This window comes from Protopterus annectens, chromosome 6.part0 (genome assembly GCF_019279795.1).
Source record: "Protopterus annectens isolate FY-2018-M chromosome 6.part0, PAN1.0, whole genome shotgun sequence".
Taxonomy (NCBI): domain Eukaryota; kingdom Metazoa; phylum Chordata; order Ceratodontiformes; family Protopteridae; genus Protopterus; species Protopterus annectens.
The window spans coordinates 1,204,913,084-1,204,937,781 of NC_056737.1; the positions used below are offsets into that span (position 1 = coordinate 1,204,913,084).

The 24,698-nt window shown below is 39.3% G+C and overlaps 1 protein-coding gene across 4 annotated transcripts in view; it reads right to left on the bottom strand.

The window, feature by feature from the left end:
• Nucleotides 1-9,579: 9,579 nt before the first annotated feature.
• COBLL1 (cordon-bleu WH2 repeat protein like 1) overlaps nucleotides 9,580-24,698 on the bottom strand; it is a 1,696,088-nt gene continuing 1,680,969 nt past the window's right edge. For all 4 annotated transcript variants that reach the window (XM_044074828.1, XM_044074831.1, XM_044074829.1 and 1 more), the window contains one exon: nucleotides 9,580-10,327. In XM_044074828.1, the coding sequence (XP_043930763.1) occupies nucleotides 10,253-10,327 (75 nt within the window). In that variant the 3' untranslated portion in view covers nucleotides 9,580-10,252. The remainder of the gene's footprint in view (nucleotides 10,328-24,698) is intronic.

Genomic DNA, 24,698 nt, shown 5'->3' on the forward strand with positions numbered 1-24,698 from the left:
GTGGCTGTTGCTGAACAGTTTTGTTTGTGTCTGCTTAATTCCAATTTTCTCTGTCTCTCTCTCTCTCTGTCTCTCACGTCCTCCTCAGGGTGCAATGAAAGTATTGCATGTGTGGACTGGGAGTACAGCATACTTTTGTAGGTATCTGCATATGTCCATGTGATGGCCTCTGCACCAATTGTTAGCCAGCATTTGCTAATTGCATGCAGCCAGTTGTGTACTGATTGCAGTTCACACTGTGATTTCAGAACAGTGCTATAAAAAGGTATGTGAGATAGGCGTAGCCCTTTCAGATTTTAAGGGCAGGGACCATGCTGGTATGCTGTGGACAATGTTCTGTGAGTGTAAAGGTTGGTATCTCTTTCATATTTCCAGCTGTGTTGTAGATTAACATTCCTCCATTCATTTCTCCAGTTTCCTGTACTAACTGTGTATGTACACTGACACCTACAACTACTACTACTGTTAATGTGTGTGTGTGTGTGTGTGTGTGTGTGTGTGCTTTCCTTTCACTTTTGCTTGCACTTTGTTGCTAAGGCTTCAATATTTGCCCTTTACAGTCACTACTTGTATGCCTACTAGGAGTCCTGACTGTAGTGTGCTGCTGTGGCTTTCCTATTTTCCATGTAGATTCACACCTTGGAATGCTTGCTATATCTGCTAGGGTGTTACAGCATGCAGTGTGGTCTGACCATGTTGTGGGCCTTGACATCTATTAGGGTATTTGAGTATGCTGCTGAGCAGGCCCCAGAGACTCTCAGGTTCATCTGTTATCTGCCTCATGGAATGGTACATATCAGTGGGGTACACCCATTAAATTGTCTGGTATGCTGCAGTTGTGAGTGTGGGTTAGCATGAGCATATGTATTACTACACTTTTTCTGCCATGCAAGTGGTGCATACTTTCAGGACTCCATAGTTACCATGGCATGTGTTGTTACACCTTTCTGCCTACTGTTTATACATTTCACATGGAGTCTGTGGGGCATCCCTGTAACTCATTCACTGTTGCTATGTCTAGGCTCTTAACTATTCAAATATGGTGGTGTCAGACCTCTCATGTGTACAAATATTTGCAGGTTGTCCATGTTTCTGCCTCATATTTTGGTCAATATCTCATGCACAGCTTTTTCTGGCAAATCACTCTGGGCTCAAGTCAGAATATAGTGACAAACATTCAAGTTTCAGACCATACCCTTCCAAACATCCCACAAAATGCAGAACCTGTTACTCTCTGAACTGTCTGTGTTTGTTGTAACATTATTTGTAATGTGTCCCTGGTTTTGGGCCTTTGCTCCACATATTTTATTACGTGGTCCGGATGTGTTCCTGTAAGAGGTTCTGGGGTATGGGCAGTGATTATCCTGCTGTGAGTATGTGTGTGGCTTGCAAGGCGCTACAGTGACATTATTACCTACTAGCATGGCGGTTTCTGTTCACACACTACTATTATGGAAATCCACTAGTTTTGACAGTAATTCTAAATGACATGTTTGTGTACTACACATCCTATATTCCCTTTACATTAATTCCTACTATTACATGATATATTTATTTTAGCACAATGTTCTTGTATAAGAGTCATGGCTTAGTGGTAAGTCATGCAGACTACTGTTTCCAAGGTCCTGGGTTCGAGACTGACAGTGGGATTTTATTTTGCTTTTGAACTGACTACAGGACCTGTCAATCAGAGTGACTAAGGCACTTTTAAGCAGTTGTAACCGGGTTAGCGCTGGTTTGCGCGGAGCTCACGCATGCGCACTGGCGTTCAGCTCCGCGCACACCCACTTACAACCGCTTAAACGTGCTTACTCTTGCGCACACCCGCGCTATTTTCTTTGAAAGAAATGAAAATGTGGAGACAGGAAAGTGGTGAAAAAGGGGTCACAAAGAGGGTAAGACAGTAGGGAAACAAGCTTGGGTTTTGCAGGAGGGATGTAGGTAAGGCCCATAGCTGCCCATTCCTTCATCAGCAACAGCTGTGCATATGTTTGTAATTTGGTGTGACATTTGATACCTTCCACCCCTGAGAGAGGTGTAAGGAAAACAGTAATACTTGTTGTACAGCCAATTGTAATTGATAGTTTCCATGTCTGGTAGAAATATGTGCGGAATGGGCAGCTATGTATGGGGCGTAATTTTTTTGTGGGTACAGAGTGGCCTTTTTTTTTTTTTTTCAGGTGAGAGTGGTATGTCAGGTGAAGGAAGTCAGTATAGCTGGGGAGGTAGGTTGGGTAGGTCAACAGACAAGACAAGACAAACAAGAGGCATACAGGGGCGGTGTATGACACGTGTGGGGGGATTTACACAATTTTCGGGGACGGAGGTTTGGATATCCAGAGCCCATGAGCCCACAGATGGCAACAGTGGAACTGATATCCCCACCCATGGGCAGTTGCCACTGTTCCTTCACTGCCCAGGACGGGGCTGTGCTGGGGACTGTGTAGGCCGGGGAACAGGCATGCCCGTAAGTTGTGCCACCTGTGCCTCAAACTGGCGTAGGGGCTCAAGAACAGAGTCCCAGATCTCCCTACGCACCACAGTCCGGACGCTACGGAGGGTGATTGGTGGTTCTCCTCCAACCACGCTTGCAGAGGGGGGACGGGCCCCATCCCCTGCAGCACTTCCACCCGCAGGTGGCACAGGGCCACCGGAGGAGGGTCCAGACTGGGCACTAGTGCCAGGTGCACTCGCCAGCTAAGGTGGGAGAGGTGGGTCCGCTGGAACCCGCCTTCCCTGTCGTTCTATGTTTTGCATTATGTCATGACAGTTTGGGTTAGTAACATACAATACCATTCGCAATTAGTTGTAACAGCATGCATTAGTATTCCCATTAACCAAACACCCAGATATTCACACCATTGAACAGCAAGCATAACACATGCATAATTTGAACAGCAATACACAGTCCAACAACATGCAGGGTTGATTGATGGCAACAGGCCATCAGGTTTGGATGTATGAACAGGGCAGATGCATCAACGGACATGCAAATATTTAGGACCCATCAGGACAAATGTCCAGGGGTGTTAATTATGATTGCACATACCATTTTCACGTGGAATGGATTATATGTGGTTATAGGGTGGGGTGAAGAAAATATTATTAACACCTTCGAATACCAATACATATGCTGTACATTTCTAGTAGCTACAGATATATACACACTACTGTTCTAACTACAGTTTCCTATATGATAACTACTTCACTTTGGTGATAGGACTGTTACTGCTACATCAATATACATTTTATTGTTATTCATACAAGTTCATATCTGGCTTTGTTCAGCTACATCATCCTGCTACATTTGCTTTATATAGCTATAGACAACTGTGGATGTTTGATATTTCAGACAATCATACTATCTGCATACTGCAGACTGAGAGCAACATATCCAGATTTTGGGATACACATTCCAGCTGCAGCAACACTTTGGACACATTTCACAGTTTGGTTCTACTTGTCACATTCATTTCATTCTGTACTGACTGCAGTATACTTTATACAGGGGTTATTACTACTTTATTGGTGGATTCATAACTCTTTCTCGCACCCTCTCACTTGTTTTCATTTTACTATTCAGGATGGTACTTACTTCTAGGCTTTATTGACATGTTTTACCTGTAGTTATTACAATCCTTTCCAGCAGTATCACTTCTGTCATGTTTCAGTATTTCAACAGGGATATATTTCACACATGTGAGTTGCTCATATTCTGCAGCTGTACTTTTCAGCCTGCTGCAGGTTGTGCACTATGATATTATAGGTGGGGCATCTTTATTTCAGAATTTATTTCAGACATTTTCATTTTTCTGTTTGGATTTCAGACTGCAACACACTTTTGTAATCAAGCAATACTTGCAAACACTTTTACACTGTTACTTGCACATTTTATTACTTAGTGACTACACTGCACTCTTTTGCTAACTGTCATACTTTTATATTTCTTTACAGTTACTGGGAGTGGATTACTGACCTGCCTGGTGGCGCAACCGCACCAGCCTATCGCCATAGGCTCTGCGGTTTGCAGAACGGACACCTGCAGCTGTAATATAAATGAAGTAATATTGGAATACACATCTCCATAATATCAGCTAATTTAATTTCTTACATACATAATTAAATGTAACTTACTCAGTAGTGGGGCGTTGGGCATTTGCCGGGCCTCCTGGATCCAAAGGTTCAATTGGTCCTGCTTGCGTCTCTTCAGGTCCGCATGGTGGTGACGGACCTGCTCACCAGTCCTTGGAATCCCTGTGGCACTGGTAAGATCATGAGCCAACCAGTCCCACGCCTCAGCCCTATATGCTCCCCACAGGACCTGGCCCTGCATGAGTTGGGCCTCATGATTGTGGACTAGGAGCCAGACCATGTATCTGGACTCCTCAATGCCCCACCTCTGTGCTTGAAAGCAACTACCCTCACCTACACCTGACATTCTGGCTGCAAGTCAGTTCTACAATCGTTTATGCTGTGTATTCTCGCCTATGGGGCTTATATATGCCGTTTTTCCCGCACTTATCTGTGATTGGCCATTTTGGAATTGTATCCACTTCACAAAACCTGCTTTGTCATGCTCCACTTTCTATTCATTCCTATATATTTGCTATTACTGCATTTCTGAGTACAGCTGTCATAGCTTAGTGGTTCAGTACCTTGACTATGGTGCATGGTATCCTGGGTTCGAACCTGGCCACTGCTTTTTATATTTTATGACTGTCTAGACAGGCTAGGAGGTGTGTCTGTGTAAAGGCAGTTTTGTTACAGCTTGCTCAACGTTGTCCTTCGGTTAGCTTGTTGGCGTGGGGCGCAGCTCCGCGCAAATGGGGTGCGCTGGCTTACGCCTCATTTGGCTGTCAGCACACATAGTACGCTCAGCTCAGCTAGGGGCACACAGTTTGAGCGTGTGAAACCACTGCTCAGCTACGGGCACTCATTTTGAACCTGTTAAACTACTGCTCACCTACAGGCAGATGCACTCACCTTGTTAAACTGTAGCTCAGCTATAGGCACATCTGGCATTTTTTTATTGTTTTACCTCACGTTTCTTCAAAATAAATGGACTATTTCATTACATTTTACATAAAATGTGATTTTATATGTGTACATGTTTGTCAGGGACTTGTTTTGTGCTTATTTTGCTAAAAATAAAAATTGGTGTTGTGGGGGCTCGAACCATGAATGCCTGCTCTTCAGCTGACGTCTCTACCGCTACGCTATTGCTTCTTGGCTTACTTTGCATATTTAGTTCTTATATGCTTTCCCACTGACTGCTAACTGTAGCTGCGCTACGGGGACGCCCGCGCAAACGAGCGCACTCACGGGCAAACATCTTTACAATTTAAAAAAAATATACAACATGTTCATTTATATATTTTCTGTTCATAGTCTGTGGGGGCATGTGTTGTGTTGTGTTTATTCACATTTCCGTGGACTCTGTCGTGGGTGTTTACTTTGGGCACTTTTACTCTTCTGGGTGCGTGTCCGCTTGCAGGGCTCGGCCTACGGACACGCCCCCTACTGTCTTACACGGACCGTGTTAGACTTAGGTGTGATTCAGCATGCTCTCATGAATATGCAGAGCATGCTGACATCACTCCGTTTAACTGCAGCCTCCGTGTAAGAGTTACAACTCTTACACGGAGGCTTCGTGAATCCTGCCCCATGTTTTTTGTAACAATCTTAGTCTTAAAAAATACAGTGTGTAATATAACAGCAGATATAAACCATTTTAGAAGGGGCACATTTGAGGTAGAAGTTCAGTGGAGGTAGGCCTTTGGATATCTTTACCAGACCAAGGTTGGTGAGGTAAAAGGTTGTGTTTTCTTAGCCTGGGTTAGTACAAAAGCATATCCAAGTTTTGTTTAGATGTTCGTTAAGCATCTCATAACAGTGGTAGTTTTTACGTTTATCAGGACAGAATTCCATTGCTTAGCTATGCAGTGAGAATAAAGAGCTTCTCCAGCAGTGTTGTTAAGCTTCAGGTATCTTTAGTACAGATTTGATGTTAGAACGTAGGACACAGTTGGCAGAGTATGGCTGAAGGAGATTAAGGAAGGCTGGAATGTTGTCTGGTTGGTGGGCCGTGGTCATTTGGTTGTAGACCAGGAGGTTGAACAATTCTACTCGAGAGGTTTTTTTTTTTAGTGCTAGGCAATGACATAAGACGATTTTATTGTAGCAGGTGTCAAGTTTGCTTAGATCTGATTTCTTGATGTTGGTGAGTATTGGTGAGGCATATAGAAAATTGTGGAGACTAGCTGGGTTCTAGTGATGACGTTTTTTGTGCTATTTTTGAGGAATATTTTGTGTGAATATGGTGATCAGAGTTTATGAACTTTTTATTGAGTAGGCTGAGTGTAGGTCGAATTTCATGTTACTATTTATGGTTACTCCAAGAAGCTTGGTATGGGTTACAGGGGAAATGATTGTGTTGATTGTTGATTATATATTAAAGGATGAGGTAGGGGCATTGGTTTTAGTGGGTTGTAAAAGCATGACCTTTATCTTATTAGGTTAGGAATGAGCAGAGCATTAGCCGGCCATGATTCTACCTCCGAGAATGATTACTGGGTTATATGTTGTCGTTGCTGGAATGTGGGAGCAGTGCATATTAGGATGAAATTATCTGCGTACTGGACCACGGAAAGCATGTGTAGTAACAGTATGTAGGTTGTTAGTAAACAGGCTGGACAGGAGAGGCCCTAGGATGAAACCCTGTGGCACTCTGAGTGACTGGTAGGAGAGGGGATAGATTCTGCTGCCATTTAACTGCTTGCTGTCATTCGGCTAAGTAGTCCTGGAACCATGTTATAGCAGTGCGGCTAAGATCAAGATTGGATAGAACTGTTAAGAGTTTGTTATGAGAAACAGTATCAAAAGCCTTGGAAAGAGAGAAATATGGATGACACTAGTTTACCTTCATTTCTGTAGTGACTTACTGTGTTAGTGAAGGCCATCATAGCAGTGGTAGTGCTGTGTTTTGGCCAAAACCCATGCTGAGTATTGGAAAAAAGACCGTTAGTCAGGAAACAGTTAAGCAATTAAGAGTAAATGCATCTTTTTAAGATTTTGGATAGGGCGGATAGGATTGCAGTGGGGGGTGGTATTTGGATAGTTCTGTTCAGCTTCTGCCTTTATACAATGGGATAATGTGTGATATTGTGACTGAACTCATCAATGGAGTTTTAAGACTACTACTTTGTTTTTTCCCCCTCAACACTCATGGTGGTGAGGTTGGAACTATACAGATTCCGCTGCTTGCTCATTTTTTGTATTTTCCAAATGGGTGGCATTTTTTGGTCAGAGATGGATCGATTAATGAGGATGGATACAGAGTAGGAGATGGCTTCGGCAGAGATTTCAAGATATTCAGCTGGTAGTTGATCTGTTGCTAGTGTTGCTTTCATTTTTTTAGGTATTTTTTTATATTATCAATGGTGACAGGCTGGAAAATAAAGTTATTGTTGTTCTGATTGGATTTTAAATAGGGAGGAACAAGTGTACAGCAATTAGTAAGGGCTATGATGGTTTCTGTGAAATATTTATTGAACTGCATTTCTACTCTGTCTTTAGTGTTGTTGGTTGATGGGGAAGGTGTACCGACTTGCCCTGGTTGTAGAATGTTTTTTTATGGCAGACCAGAATTTTTGAGGATTTTTTTGGTGTTCAGTTACGCTAATACTCTAGTGGTTTATTATGTCCTGTTATTTGTTTTTGGCTTTGTTATGCGGTTCAAGATAAGTCTATTTGTCGAGGTTTTGGTGCTGTTCTACTTTTACCAAGCTTTGTCCCTTGTTTTTAGTAGGGATCTTGTTTCTTTTGTTAACCAGGGTGTATAGTTGGATTTTATTCTTATTGTCCTGGGTGGGTCAAGGTTGTCCAGTATCCTAAGGAAAGTGGAGTTGAAGAATTTTATGGCTTCATGTAGAGGTAGTGACTTGAGAGTTGACCAGTACAGTGTTTTAGGGTGGATATTAAGTCAGTAGGGAAAAAATTTATTTTGTTACAAATGATTAATGCAATGTCTGAATAAATAGGTTGGACAGTGGTTGCCAAGGGTATCTGGAGACACCCACTGCACAGTGAGGGTATGGGTCTGTTAGTGTCCAGTCCAGAACTGACTGTCTCTTAGACGTTTTGTCAACTCTGGTAGGAGATTTAATTAGTTGAGTAAAACCATGAAGTTTTATGTAGTTGACTGGCCAAAGAAAATCACATGTATTCCAGTCTATGTTGAAATCACCCATTAAGATGGTTTCTTGTGGGTATTCCAGTCTATGATGAAATCACCCACTAAGATTGTTTCTTGTGGGTTTTCCAGTCTATGTTAAAATCACCCACTAAGATTGCTTCTTGCGGGAAGATGCTTGATGCCCACTGGAGAATGTATTCTACTATGTCTCGATTGTTACCGGGGGGGAAATGTAGACCCCTATTATGTTTATGTGTTTTCTAGCATTATTAGTGTTGTACTTTGGACGACAGCACTGACTTCCTGCAGCACATCTGATCCCTGAAAGCCTTGTCAGTTTTAAGTCTTGTAAGATACGGATGTCATATGTGGGTGAGGCCTGTAGTACTACTTCAGTCTTCTGGATAGGGGTTTGTTGTTCTGCTGCATGTCTTAATCCTTCCACTGTTGCCCTCAACGTTTGTGTTCATACCACCCCTATCTGCATTTTGTGTTTGTCTGCCTGTGCTACCATCACCTACTTCCTCTTTACTTTCGGCACATTCTCCTTGCTACTCTTCCCATCTACCCTTCTTAAAACATAATATGCACCAGTTCCTTGCCAAAAACATGCCCGCCCACCATTCCTTAAGGTCACCCTTGTGTGTGTGTTCCTTTGCTAGTCCCTTCTTGCTTTTACCACTTTTCCACCTTTCCTCCATGTCTCTATGACAAACTGTGCAAGCTCTTCGCTTTATGTAAAGCCTGTGTTGCAAGTATGAGGCACTTCATTGCACATGTTGAAGTACCTAGCCTTAGGTAATCCACCTTACTGTCTCTGTCATGTTGGTCACATGGCTGCATACAGCACAACCATTACAATTCAGTAACACAGTTGCTCTAATTTACTATGCAGGCCCTTTCTCAGAATGCTGGCACTAGTCTGTTCATACTACGTGCACAAGATGCAATGGGTTGTGTTGTCTTACTGCAGCATTGATATGTAACTGTGTCAATGTGACTGTTTCATAGTCCACAGGTGATTATTGTTCATAGGTGACTACTAGCCTAATGACCCCAGGGGGGCTTTTTAAGCCTAACCATGCTTCCCAAAGGCTCAAACCTTGTACCATGCGTCTGTAAGGATAACACCTTAACCTTCATGCCAACACCAAACTACACAATGGATTTTCTGTAACTACAAATGCAGCAATATTTTTTTTTATCTTCATGCAAAGGTTAGTTCTTATATGCTAACAAGGAAACCGATCAAGCCATCAACTGGTAGTAGTATATATTCTGGCACTTTTCCTTACTAATCATTAGAACATTGTAAAACATGAAAACCAAGATTCAACAAATGTAATCCTGTACTCAGAAAACACATACATTACAAAGCTTACATATTAATATAAACAAATCACAATTTTAATTTTTTATAATGTGAATTAAAAGTATTTTTCATTGCATAAATTTTCATCAGCTATATAATAAATGTAAATTAAGATAAATTACACAAACCAAGTAGTCTTCACATTATATATTAACAAGCCTCATATTTCCAGCATTTTGTAAATGCTTCTGTACGACATAAATTGAAACATTACATACACACTTCTAATCAGTGTGTGCGGTTTCAGTGCTTGGTTTCTACAATCTTTTTTTTTTTTTAAATTGTCTCAGCCTCATTATTTTAGGTCCTTAGCAACATTAGCGCTGACCTTTAGTCCACTTTGGTTTGAGACAAAGTCATACCCTTAACTTACAGAAAAGGAAAATACTTTACAATTAAGAAGTCAAAATATTCAAATTAAACAAAAGTATAATAAACAAAATATACTAAAAACAATGAAGTTCTTTCTTAGTGCACATGTATATTGCTTTGAACCGATTTTTCTTCCATGTTTAGATCAGGATTCATGCCATCTAGGAAAATATGTTGAGTACTTGCATCATACAGACAGTTTTATAAATACAAGGGAGTGAAAATAAAGCCATTGTTTCATCTCTTTTAAACTTTCACATTGTCAACTTTCTCTGTTGGGATGGCAATTGTTGTAGGTACAGTACTCTCAACTTCTACTGTAGTTGTGAAGATAGGGGTGGATTCAATGATGTGTTTCCATTTAAGGACATACCTGAGGCAAAATGGACCTAGCAGGAAAAAAATAATAATTTTAGCATTTGATTTCATATACCCAATGATGAACACCCACTCTACAATGACACTGTCCGACTCACATGAAAATGGGCAGCTATCTTTTCTCAAAACTTATTTTTCAGACATGTATTACATGCAAATAATTATCCCATAACTCAGGTAATTCAAGCCAACTGCTCTCAAACAGTCTAGTGCTATTTTCAGGAGCTATGTAAATCACAAGTCAAGAACATGTCAAAGTCATTCAAATTTGAAAAACAAAAAGTCATGTATGGCATATAGTCAGTGCCCATCACTGTTTTTGATATGTGAAGACAGCTGACCTATAAGATAAGAAGTATTTTGAGATGAGTTTTACTTCTATTTCAAATTGATTATAACACTTATGTATTTGAAGTGCTCTAAAAAAGAAATGGCTAGAGTTGAAGGTATCCTAACAAATTGTTTTTAAGACTTAGCTAATACAAATTCCAGTCATTATTGTAAATTAAATTATAAAATAATACAGACATTTATTTATTTACTGAGGTATAACCTCCTTTGTTCGATGCCTTTCTACATAACAGAATTGATTAGCAAAGGCATCACCTCTAGAGCCAAAGAAGTTATAACCCCTCTATACTAGTCACTAATCAGGACCATAATTGAGTATAATGCTCCTTTCAGCATGTACCATACAAAGTACACACAGCAGTTGGAGAGACCTTAGAGGTTTCTAATTGAGAAGATCAAGGACTTCAGCATGTGCCCTACACAAACTGACTAAAGTCCCTATCACTATACTCTGTATTGTACAGACTTCTTAGGGGAGACTTATACCTGTCTTACAGAGCAATCCAAGACCCAAACCCAAGGAATTTGCTGCACATCCATAAATCAAACGGGACTAGAGCTACCTGTTACAGGGACTTAAATATGGCCTGTGACTAACAGGACATGCTGGAGGGACAGATTTGTCTCCTAGTGTCTATCGCGTCTTTGGAACAGACTGCCAATTCATGTAAGAAGAGCACCTCTAGGACACTGTTCAAAAGGAACCTGTACAAGTGGATGGGGCACCGTAAATTCTTACCGGGAATAGCACCCACAACCCTCCTGGCCATGGGCAGTCATTACTAAATACAATCCTGGACACTGACTATGGCATCATTGGTATTACATTGGGATGAAATGGCTAGGCTTGAAATGACCTCTGGGTTGACAGCCTAGTAACCTCCTATGATCATATGGCAGTGCACTGATCAATACTGACTAATTTCATGTTCAACCCTGGTGAAATACAAAACATTCCACATATAAAAATACAGACATGTAAGCAAAAATAGAGTAGTTGAGATTAATTAAATAAAAAAATGTGCACATAAATTCCATACATTAGCTTCTAAAGTGGGTCATCCAGGGAATCATGCGTCCAGTATCATCGGGTACCTTGGGTTTTTATCTTTCTGGTAAGGCTAATCATAGTTTCCAGTGTCAATGTATTGTCCCAGGTATGTCTTTTGGACATGAAGCCTGCTTGTTCTTTGGATATCAAGGAAGTGATTACTTTTTTAAGTCTTTCAGCTAGCAAGGATGATAGAATTTTAATGTCAATGTTCATTAATGAGATTGGCCTGTAGTTAATCACGTTTGATTTATCCAAGTTGTTTTAGGGGATTAGTATGATTTTTGAATGGTTAATGGAGAGGTCCGATATACCATTGAGGGATATACAGTTAAATAGATTGAGTAAGTTAGGAGCAAATTTGTCTTTAAAAGTTTTATAGACATCTGGAGAGCAACCATCTGGAACTGGAGCTTTCCCTAGCTTGAGGTTTCCAATGATATTTATAACTTCTTGTTGACTAAAAGGGGCAGATAGGATGTCTTTCTGTTCTTCATTGAGCTTTGGGAATGTGATGTTGAGATAGTCTTATCTCAGGGATTGGGATTTGGTGACTGTTGCTCGCATAAATATCTGGATATATTTGATGGAATATATGGATAATTTGTGTATCTGATTTATAAAGTGCATCTTGGTAGTGAATAAGGGCTATCTTGGGCGATTTCTGTTTATTTTCAATTAGTCTAGCTAATACCTTGGAGAGGGTTTGTATCCATTCGGAGTATTTTGTTATAAATCTTAATTCCTGTAGGGAGTAGTTAGATTGGTGTAGGTGAAATAATTTCCTTTCCTTATCTATCATTTCATTTTCCAATGCTGGGGTGTGGTTTATTTGGAGCCCATCATCCAATTCTCTAATATCCGACATCAGGTGGTTTTCTTTTTCTTTCCTCATTTTTTTGAGATATGCGAATTTTTGAATAAATATTCCTCTGATTACTGTTTTACATGCAGCCCACTGGACATCATACGGAATATCTGTGTTGCGAGGGTCAGTATTAAACTCTCCTACAGCAATGGCAATCATGTCAGTAACTGATGAGTTATGCAGAATATTATTATTTAAAGACCAGTTAGTGGCTGTAGATATTATAGCTGGGTTGTGTGCAAAATTTATTATTAAAGTAATCTTTGAATAATCTGAGAAAAACCTGGGATCAACAAGATATTTTATTTGCCATTTTATTAGTATTTCGGAGATCAGAAAGGAACCTATACATGACCAAGAGTTATGGCAACTAGAACAATATGTGTAGTAGTTGTTTTAAGTGCCATCTCCAAAGGATATAGGAGATCAACCAGTCCAAGATCCGAGATTAAATCCAACAAGGCTAGGGAGGGTGTCTATATTAAATCAGTGAACGCTTAAACAAGCAAATGCTGATTGATCGACCTTATTTTAGCGAATGTTCAAAATATCGATGCAACAGAAACCTAAATGTTTTCCTAGGGAAAGAATTTGGTTGTCCGTTTCTGTTGCTTTGGTATTTTCAGTGCTGTGGTGGAAAGTTACGGGTCGGATTCAGGTAAGTGTGCGATCGTATGGATGTGAGTGTTAGGGTGGGTTAGGTATGTGTGCGATTGTGTGGACGTGAGGGTTAGGGTGGGTTTAGGTGAGTAAGGGTTAGGGATCGGGTGAGGTGAGTGTGCGATAGTGACGGACGTTAGGGTTTGGGTTAAGGTAAGTGGATAGTTAGTGGTGTGTGCATAGTTTACTGTAGGGTTAGGTGTCAGAGTTTAGGTGTATGTGTGTGGATTTCTGTTTGTTTGGTGTTAGTTAGTGGTGTGTGCATAGTTTAGTGTAGGGTTAGGTGTCAGAGTTTAGGTGTATGTGTGTGGATTTCTGTTTGTTTGGTGTGCTTGTGTTGTGTGTAATGTGTTTTGGATCAGCAATTTTTTTTTCCTAGGAAAGAAATCGCTGATCTGACAGTTCGAGATTGTAAGCTTTTGCTTACATAAGGTCGATCAATCAGCGTTCGCTTTTTTAAGCGTTCGCTGATCTAATATAGACCCTAGGGAGGCTTGTGTATTATATGATTTAGAATTACTAGAGTGGTCAAGTTTAGGGTCAATTACTGCATTCCAATCTCCCCCCAGAATATAATAGCAGTTTTGAAAGTTAAGTAAGCTGTTATAGATTTTCAAAATGAAGTCATGTTGTCCTGAGCATGGTCCATAGAGATTTAGGACTAAGATTGGCTTAGCAATTAGAGGGGTTAGGCACGTGAAATAACCATCTACCTTCTTGGTCTGAACCCTTATCTATAATGGTGGGTTTAAATGAATTTTTAATAATTGCCACCCCTTTAGAATTGCGACTATTTCCTGCTGAAATTATATCCTTTTTACCCATTTTCTATTCTTTTCGTTTCTCCAGTCTTCAACCATATGAGATTCTTGAATAAGACAAATATCTGCTTCTGATTTTAAGAGAAGGTGCATTAGAAGATTTCTTTTGTTTTTGTCCTGGAGCCCTCTGACATTCCAGGAAGATAGTTTCCACACCTTATCTATATTTTTGTCAGGACTTCTGTTTAGGTTGAAAGTGATTATGAAGTAACTGAGAAGCAGAGATCTAATGTGAGGCTTAAGGACAATTCGCCAGTTAAATAGCTTTGTATTCGCAAATGAGAATGCAGTACTGGACTCTCTCAAATGTACCCCTGTGCCTACCCACATAGCCCCTATATTTCTGCCAAATACTGAGGGTGTAACATTGCCTACGTAACAGTACAAATATAGTTGAAAGGCATTTTATACATTGTAGTAGTATACAGGACTATAGTTCAACTTTAGGAACGGGAGAAGGGTGGAGAAATACTGAAGAACCAATGCATGTGGGTATACTTAGTTATAAACAATGTTTAAAGATATATAAAAATGTAATAAAAAGATTATACTAAACAGGGCACTATTAGTGCCTTTAACACTGCCCAATAGTTCACATCGGTTGGCGATTATACTTTTCCGATTAACACCAAATATGCTAACTTCTATTTATACAAACGTCAAAGATATAACATATATTTATCCCTAACACAAACATTTATTTCACATATAAGCTCTACACCAAATGAGAAAGTTTATTCTTTCCCCAATCAAACAGTTCACTGAGGACCAGTCTGGAGAATATCGGACATTACTACAGTGTCCTTGTTGTCTGAGGGCTTTCAATGAGCGTTTGCAATCAATAGTGATTTACTTTTCTGACACTGTGTAAATTTCAGATTTTAATTCAGGTAGAGACGAGGAAAAAAAAAAAAAAAAAGTCACCTTGGGTAGAGAAAGAAATGGGAGCTACCCGGAAAAGCTCAACACCGGACTGTGCTGAGCTGTTAGTTAGGCTATTATATACCAGTCACCATGTTAATACAGGTATTATCGCAACACGCGACTTTTAGGAGAGATCTGCATTAATGTAAGTTATTGTGAAGAATTGCCCTAACTCGTACAAGCACATATCTGCGAACATGACCCCCAGCAGTACTCCTCACCTTAATAAATTCCCTTGGCATTGTTTCACATTTAATGCATATTCCTGACTGCATCGATCTGTACTTAAAGTCCTTGGCTGCGAAGAGAGGTAAGGATTTTCAGAGAGAAGTCACACAGAGACCCCTCGAGTCGGGCTGTGTCTGCAGGAAGCTCCGATTACCTTTTGCGGTGCACTTGCCTAATAAGATCGACAGTTGCCACCGCTTAAGGGTCCCCCCTGGTTACATCCCTTCAATTTAAACATTCCTGAGGTCTAGAATTTATTGCAAATCTTTTTCTTTTAACTGAAATCATCTTACTTTGTGAAAGTTAGTGCACAGCTGAGTTGAGGTCGGAAGGATGGGACCAGGAGAAGTAAACATCGAAACTGGTAAGGAATGAATATTTACCATCACTATGCTTCTGGTAATTTTCCAAAACATTTCAAGAATATCAGATTAGCTTCCTTGGGCGAAGTCATAGTATACTTTATGTCATTATGATAAAAAGAGAGAGTATTTGGGAATCTCATTTGGAACTTAAACTTGCTTTAAATTAGGTCAGTACAATATGGGGAGAGCTTGCGACGATAAAGTATTTTTGTTTTTTATATGTAGATAGGATAGCTTGTACATCTTGGTAATTAAGGAGCTTCAAGTAAATGGATCTTGGGCTTGTGGTGCTTTGACTTTGATATAGAGCTCTGTGTGCTCTTTCAATTATACATTCATTTACAGACTTTCTTGGATGCAGTAATGAGCTGAAAATGTGCATAAGTGTTGGGATCAGTTGATTCTGCTCATATTTTTCTGGTAAGCCTCTGATAAGATTATTCCGTCTGCTCCTCGCTTCTAAATCCAGAATTACTCCGTCTGCTCCTCGCTTCTAAATCCAGAATTTTTGACTATGTCAGACAGAGCCTCATCTTTAGATCTCACTTCTGTTTTGTGTTCTTCACTCTCCATTTCATTAGATTTGATTCTCACCTCTACGGAATCCATTCTCTCAGCAATTTGTTTTAATGTGCCTCCAAATGTATTAAGCTGATCTGAGAAACCTTGGACAGCAGATTACAGAGGTAAAAGGGCACTCTTCAAATCCTCCATACTGATGTTTTTTCGTTTTTTTGTTTTATGCTGTCTTTAAATTGTTCCTGTTGTGCTTTAGTTGTTTTTTTGTCTTTTGGAAGTAACTTCTTTTTCTGGAGAAGCTATTGCTGATGGCTTGGTTTTGGAAGTTTGACTGTCCATGCCTTCTGCTTCTTTAGGAAATTTCTCACCGCGGTTTTGGTTTCTTTTTTCCCTTTTGGTCGCTGTCTGTTGTTGAGGTGCTGAAGCCTTCAGGCCTCTATTTTACATGTGGAAACTTGTGCTCTATATACTCTTGTTATACAGTAAAAAAGGATTTATCTGATGGTATTAGTGATGTTGAAGGTTAAGACAAAACCGGGATAAGTGCAGGTTTTCCTTCTCTTTAGGCTGTTCATAGCTTACGAATTGCTAGCGAATGCAGTATTTTCATAAATTTGGGTAAGAACTTTGTGGAGAGGGTGCTACTCAGACGACTATCATCTTGGAATCCTTCCAAATCTATTAATCAAATTTCTCTAGCAGGCATTAAGAACTGTTGTAAGCTCAACTCAATTTACACCTGAAAATTCCCATCTCAATAGAGGAAGTTTAAATAAACTGGATGTACTGGAAACATGATTCTACTATGAAACCAAGATGTTGCAGGCCTAATACACACACAAAACACATTTCATTATAACTTAGTTGGTAAAAAAAACTCGTACGTTGTGTTACTTACTTTGCATTTACTAAACAGAATTGCTAGATCAGGGACCATTTCCAGTCAACCCTCACTCAAAATGGCAGAGCTGAAGAGATAAAAGTGTACAGTAATACAAAAAGCAGAAAACTTTACAGTGTGTAGTACAATTTATTTTTATTTATCCTTTGTTGACCAGGGCAGTCCCCCACTAGGCTAGTGGCCTATTTTCATGGAAGGCCTGAGGTGGTATTTATACTAATAGGGGAAATGTGGCCATGATATTTTAGAACTTGTTGTACTCTGTGATAGGTGCCACGGGATCGACCTACCACTAATACAAGATGTGACCTTGGTTTAAGGTCTCATTTAAAGGATAACACACAGGAGTGAAGCTGACCACTTATGCTACACTGCAGTAACAGCAATCCAACTACCTGGTGTGGGAATAGAACCCGCAGGCTTCTGCACCAAAAGTGACTGCGCTGCCTGCTACACCACTGACACTGTTATACATCAGCAGCAATTTTCCTTAAGCAGAAAATTTGTGGAAGGGTTATATTCTTAGCAGCAATGTCTCCAAAATATACACTGCAGCAAAGACTGTAAAACAGGGCGACACCTATAACTGACTTACTATGGAAGTTTTACCTGAAGGTAGTTACAAACTTATAACTGCAGTTGTCTAAAACCACCAGTCACAAATTAGCTTTACTCAGATTTCTCATTTAAGAGCATATTATTACTTGCCTAAAATTTATTACCCAAGAAAGCTAAAGCTACAGCACATTATATCATAACTCCATTATATCAGTTAATACCAATACCGAGAGTGATACAAGTGGCAGTCTGTCTTTTACTCATAATCCCAACAAATATTTCTAAGAGATGTATTTTAAATATTGTGGATACAAATTCAACTACCAACCACTGTCATCCTCCATCTGGGTGGCACTAAAAAGATAGAGCAAATCAATTGCAACTTAACTGAAAACATAAATCTGACTCCTAGGAATCAATTTAATAATACAACTATAAGATGTGAACTGGACACACACAGTTTCAGATTTTCAACCTTACACAACTTCTTCTAAGGTTCTGATAAGAATTCATAAATTATTTCTCTTCAGGATGAATGGAAAATACCCCTGGCTAACTCCAAATGTTAAATTCCACAGACTACTTGCAAACAAAGACCTCAAATTGTATAGCAAATACCTATTAAATGCAAAAATTGCAGTTTTTCTAAAAGGGCAGCTAACTCTAACTTCTTACGAGGAAAGCATGTCCCAATAAGCTGGTCATGAAAAGGAAATTTAGAAAGTAAACCTCATATCTCACAAAGAAAAGAAAAAAGTCTAGGATGTCAGGTTTGTTGGCAAGGGAGGTGGTTGCCTAGGTACTCCTTGAAGTGAGGAACACTCCATAGTATGATGTAGCCCTCGGATGAAATAGATGAACATGGGGAGATGGAGAGGTTATTTAATAATCCCCCCTATGGTAGAAGCAGCTGTCCTGTTGCCGGAATGATCTCCACGAATGTCCTTAAGCTTGACACTGTCTACATCTCTGATTCAAAGTCTGTTGGTGCAAGAAGATGCTGCTAGACCCAGCGATGGATGAAGGAAGTATGGCAGCTGAAAAGTATGAAGCAAAATAGTTGGGGTAGCCAGAAGACAGCTCACATTAAGACATAAAACAATACTTGACCACACAAGAGATCATATCTCAGTAACCTGTCACTATCATCTTGTCACAGCCTACTATAACTGAAAACATTTTTCAGATTCCTTCCAAAGCTGTCTTTATGAAAACTTGTCTAAATTTTCATAATGGGCTTGAACTAAACACATCTTTTCTTAAGATATCAATCCCCGTGACAGCCATGGGTTTGACCTACCTCTTGCTTAACTTGGGCTGTATTCCTTACAACACAACATGCTACCATCAATCTTTTCACCAAGGTTTAAACTCACAGAACTGTTTGTAACTATACAGTAATGCATATAGCTCTGTGATTAAGCCCCAAAACTGGAAAAAAGATACATCAGTTAAGCATTACTGCAGCAAAAAGACCATACTAACAGGGCTTTCAAAGATGAGTAACTAATTGTTAACAAACCTCTTTTGCAGTGGACAGTTATGTACAATGGAAGAGACATTCCTTCAGGTCTCTGAATACCTTTCCTCTTATGTCCATGAACTTTGTAGACCTTAATCTGTAAGTACCTTACAAGGGGTGCTGAAAAGTTCAAAGCCCGACCAACTTTCTAAATGCTGAACATTATTTTGCCTCTGTAGCCGAAAAGAGGGTTATTTCATCTTGTAAAGTGCCAGTTTGCAGAACTGTAATGCTATGTTTTGACATTTCAGATCATTGATTGAACCATGTCAATGAAAAGTGTGGAATTTCCATGTGTGGATCTCTATTCCTGCAGAACAAAACTCCAAAGGAAGTCCATGAATGTATGATGCAAACAGAGACACAACTGCCCTTCTTACTCAACTGTAAAGAAGTGGTGTGCAAACTTTCAGTATGGAGATCTTGAGACTGAAGATGCAGCAAGGTCTGGGAGGCCTCAAATGGGGTCAAATCCTGAAACTGTTGACTATGTCCATATGCTAATTCTGGCAGATCAGCAAATATTGGCTAAAACAATTGCTGAGACATTGCATATATACATCCAGGGAATGTGTTGGGTTTATAATCCATGAGCAGCTGGGTGTGCAGAAGCTGTTAGCCAAGTGGGTGCCCAAATGTTTGAATGCTGACGAGAAAAGATGTCAAGTGGACACTTCCAAGCTGATTTTGCTGCATTTTTGTGGAGCTGGTGCCAACTTTTGGAATGACTAGTTACTGTTGATGAAACATGGTTACACCACTTTGACTTTGAGACAAAACAATCTATGCAATGACAGTGCTCAGGTTCACAAAGGCCAAAGAAGTTCAAGACCCAAAAGTCAGCAGGAAAAGTCATGGCCACAGTGATTTGGGATCAGAAAGGTGCTTTAATGACTGACCATCTTCCAAGGGGCCAAAGAGTTAATGCAGAACACTACTGTAACTTGCTGTGCAGAGTAAAGGAGGCACTGAAAGAAAAAAATGGATAGGGAAGCTGTGGAAAGTTCTCTTTTTCAAGACAACGCACCTGTTCACAAGGCTGGCAAAAACCATGGATGTTTTAGCAAAAGTGGGGTTTGAGTGCATAGACCAACCAACCCACTTACCAGATCTTGCTCCATTTTACTATTTCCTGCTTCCAAAGCTTAGAAAGAGTTTGAAAGGGCAGCAATTTTTGAGTGATTCGAAAGTGATTGTAGCAGTGGAGCAGTATTTCAGTTGTCAAGACTACAGACTTTTTTTGGTAGGGTTACAGAAACTTAAAACATGATGTGCCAAGTGTGTTGAACTTCAGGGTGAATGTGTTTAACTTGTAAGTTTCATGGCTCCATGTCATTCCCCTCTAGGTTGGGCTTAGAACTTTTCAGCACCCCTCATAAATTAGGGCAGTATTTAAAAACTGTCCCTGACTTCTTCCTTAGTTGTTCTCTATATGCCGGTATTTCCTACATGCTTTACTGGCTTTCAAAGCCAGTAATTTACTAAAAAGTGTTATGATCGGATCTCACCAAGCACAACCCATTATTGTGTGTTCTTGATATGGATTTCAAGTTTCAAGCTCTTGAGGTGAAGTTTTTGGCAGCCATGTATCAAACATATAAGGTTATAAATAGAGACCTGATCACAATCCTCTATATACTGTCTATTTAATGACCAATTACAAATATTTTAGAGGAAGCAATGTAGAATTGTATGATGACCACTCAGTCTGCTTATCTACTTACAACAGATTAATGTTGAACTACAACATGCAAACCGCAGTATGTGGTGTTACAGAAACTCTCACCAATATGAAAAAAAAAAAACTTCTTACAAGTGCAGTTTTTGGGGATGCTTGAAGGGCATTTGAAGCAGATTATCACAAACTAGTATAAAGGAAAATAAAAAGTTAACTCTTATTGAGGGATCACGCCAGAGGTCTGACAGCAGTCTAATGAAAGACAGTATCTTTCAAAACAAAAAAATATATGTATGATTGACACTTTTTCAGCTAGCTTACCACAGCCATCTCTTTTATCCCCTATCCCATTTTAAATGTATTAATAACCTTCTCCTTAAATTACCAAAACTCTGAATTGCTTTACAACAAATTATGGATCTGTATCACTTTATTGAAGGTTCACTACTGCAAACTACTGTTCATCAATCCAAATACAGGGAACGTTCACTTGAGCGAATGTTCACTTCAACGAATGACGTACCCAGGGAAAGGACTCAGTTGCCCAGCATTCTGACCATCACGCACAGCACAGTATTTCAACTCTATCCTGGTGGTGGGGGAGGGGGGCTGCACCCCCCACAACCCTGTAACTATATATATATATATCTATATCTATCTATCTATCTATATATATATATATATATATATATATATATATATATATATACACACACACACACACACACCAACTTCGGGAGTGCACTACATGATCAACTTGTTCCTTTCCTACATGATCAACTTGTTCCTTTCCCTGGGTAAGTCATTTGTTGAAGTAAATATTCACTGTATTTGGTTCGATGAACAGTGGTTTCTGGCAGTGAACTTTCGATAAAGTGATACAGACCCACTAATTATGCATGACTTTGTTATGGGAAGACAAAATTATCTATTAGGACTATAATCCATGATATTTATAGCTTTCAGCTACAAAGAGGCTAGCCACTTAAATGTAGAGGCTGGGAGAGTAGCTTGATTAATTATATTCACAGCTATACTGGAATACACGATTTTCCACTAATATGTTACACTCTGCAAGTAACTGTCATTTACTACAACCTGCAGTTACAAAGTTTGTTACTAGCCTACTTCTTGGTACCAAGTTACATCACTCCTTATCAGTCCCAGAAACAAACTGTTTGGCTATCACTGGTACAGACAGCATTATTTTAAACTGGCTGACACGTATGTATTTTTACTTAGAATACTGCTTAGGTCTTAAAGATTATCCCACACTACTCCTTAACTCCATCACCGACTAAAATGTAATGTGATGACTATGACAATAATAATAATAATTGCTCTAAATACTAATCAAACAATGCCTGTAAAAAGACTATAATCTCTTTATTTAAGACAGACGCATAGTTTATACTCTGCATGCTATTTTTTTTCTCTCACTGCTACACCACTGAAATGGAAATATACACTATAACAGACTTGGCCAATTTGGAAAGAGAATACATGGGTCTACTTCATTTGCCCTAACTTCCAATTGACTAACACCCATTTGCCCAACCCCATTTGACTGAAATTTTATTTGACCGACACTTCATTTGACTGACAAGTATTATTGGCAAGTAACTGGAATATGTCCCCCTCCCCACTGTAGTGTGACCCTGGAGTTAGAATATTTGCCCCTCACTTACTTTTGTTTTACTAAGCAATATGAAAGCAAAACCAAACAATACACTATGAAATTAAGTGGGGGGCTGTGCCCCCCACACCCCACTAACTATATATTCTAACTCCAGGGTCGCACTACAGTGGGGAAGGGGACATATTCCATTTACTTGCCAATAATACCTGTCAGTGAAATGAAGTGTCGGGCAAATGAAATGTCAGTCATTTGGTCTCGGGCAAATGGGTGTCAGTCAATTGGAAGTTACGGCAAATGAAGTAGACCCATATTTTATATATATATATATATATATATATATATATATATATATATATATATATGTATATATATATATATTTGTGATGTGCTTATACAGAGACTGTTTAAATATCCGTGTACTCTGCAAATTTATGCACATCAATTAAAACCATGCACTCTGTAAATACCTGTGCATTGTCATTCTGTGTTTAATCTTGGTATTTTTTGTAAAAACTGTGAAGACCTTTTCTCTCTGGGTCTCCACTGAAAAGGGGTTTAACTAAACTCATCTGGACTTTCCCAGTAAACAAAGCCAAAATAATATTAATAATAACAATTAATACATATTTAAAAAATTACTAACAAAAGTTTGTGGAAAAAGCTAATTATATTTGATTTAAAATAATTATGGGCATCCCAATATGCAAACATATTAACAAAGCCTTAAGTATTAATGTTAGAGAAAATATATTATGAATAAGCGACACATAACTAGTAATTAAAGTAGCCCTTGGAAAGATAATCAAATAACACGACACTGAGGACATGTGACAAACTGCCATGAGTTTTTTTTTACAATAATCAAAATGAGCTATCACAAAAAATGCAAGCAGTGTGACATGCATCTTTCTGTAGGATTTAAAAATGTACTCCCCATATGCATCTGTCATTTTTAGTTTTGGTTGAGACATACTGCAGGCACCTTAATATTTATGGGCATCAGCTGAGTTTAAAGGCCCTGTGTTAATAAAGTAGAACCAAACAATTCACTTATGCTGTGCTGAGGTCAATAAAATGATGAAACATGCATGTCCACAGATAGTGCCTGAATATATCCATATAGAATTTACCAAGTATTCGTCATTCAGAAGCTATGTAGCTGAAACAGTTGATGTCTTTGAGGGGTCATTCTATACATATCTCATGGGCTTCCTTTACAGGTTTAAGGTATCACACAGTGAAAACTTCAGCTTTGAGCTTTTCTTGTAGTTTTCATGTTCACTTTTAACATATATTAACTTGTGAAACAACATGAATGCATTGCTTTGATCATGGAAAACCATTAACCATTTGTGCAAATTTTGAAATACTTAAATCTGAAAAGCTGCATTTAGGAATACATATCACATTCAACTCTCAAACTGTCCACACAGATGGTTAGTTTCTTTGATGGCCTTTCAAATGCAAACTATTTAACAGGATTCACTATCTCCTAATAACTGATCTTTGTTCTGGCAGATCTTGCCTTCATATATGATTATGCATGACTTCTTACATGATTTTAGGAGTCTCTCTCTGTTAAGCATAACTACCACAAGATCACATAGTTTCCATTTGCCTGTGACAGTATTAGGTGTGCCAGTTCTGGTTGCTCTTCTAACAATTCTTCAAGCTACTCTGGTAAATGTACTCTACTCAACTGTCTGGAATGTTTACTTCCTTGCCTGGTCTGTATTTTGCCATCATACCCTACTTCAGTTGATTAACATTTCTGCAATCTTGGAAGTTCCTTGTACAAACAATTTTAAAATTTTCTTCAGAAGTGTGTGTGGTCTGTTTTGACCTGAACATTTTTATCACAGACCTCTACACAGAATGCCTTGCACACAAATTACTGCTAACTATTGTTTCTCCATCTAAGAAGACCTTTTCTGTGCATCTATAAATGATCCTAACTCATAAGTAACTGGTCTATTCTTTTGCACATCACAGCTCCTATACCATTCTGATGGACATCTGCTTGTAATACAAGTCACTTATGTTAAAATACTTCAACACTGCCCAGCCCTGTGGAATGGAGAGAAGCCACCCTGGTTGTAACACAGATGATGAGACTAAGTAGTGGCACACATACCAGAAGAAATGTACAAGGGAATATGGGAATGAATGTCTCATGTTGGCCTGATCAGCTTGGACAGAGGCAGAGGTGCTTCCCAGTTAGGCAACAGCCATCATGCATATGGAGGCTTACATGATGCCAAAGGCCTTACAACCACAGGATGTGGGTCTGATAATCC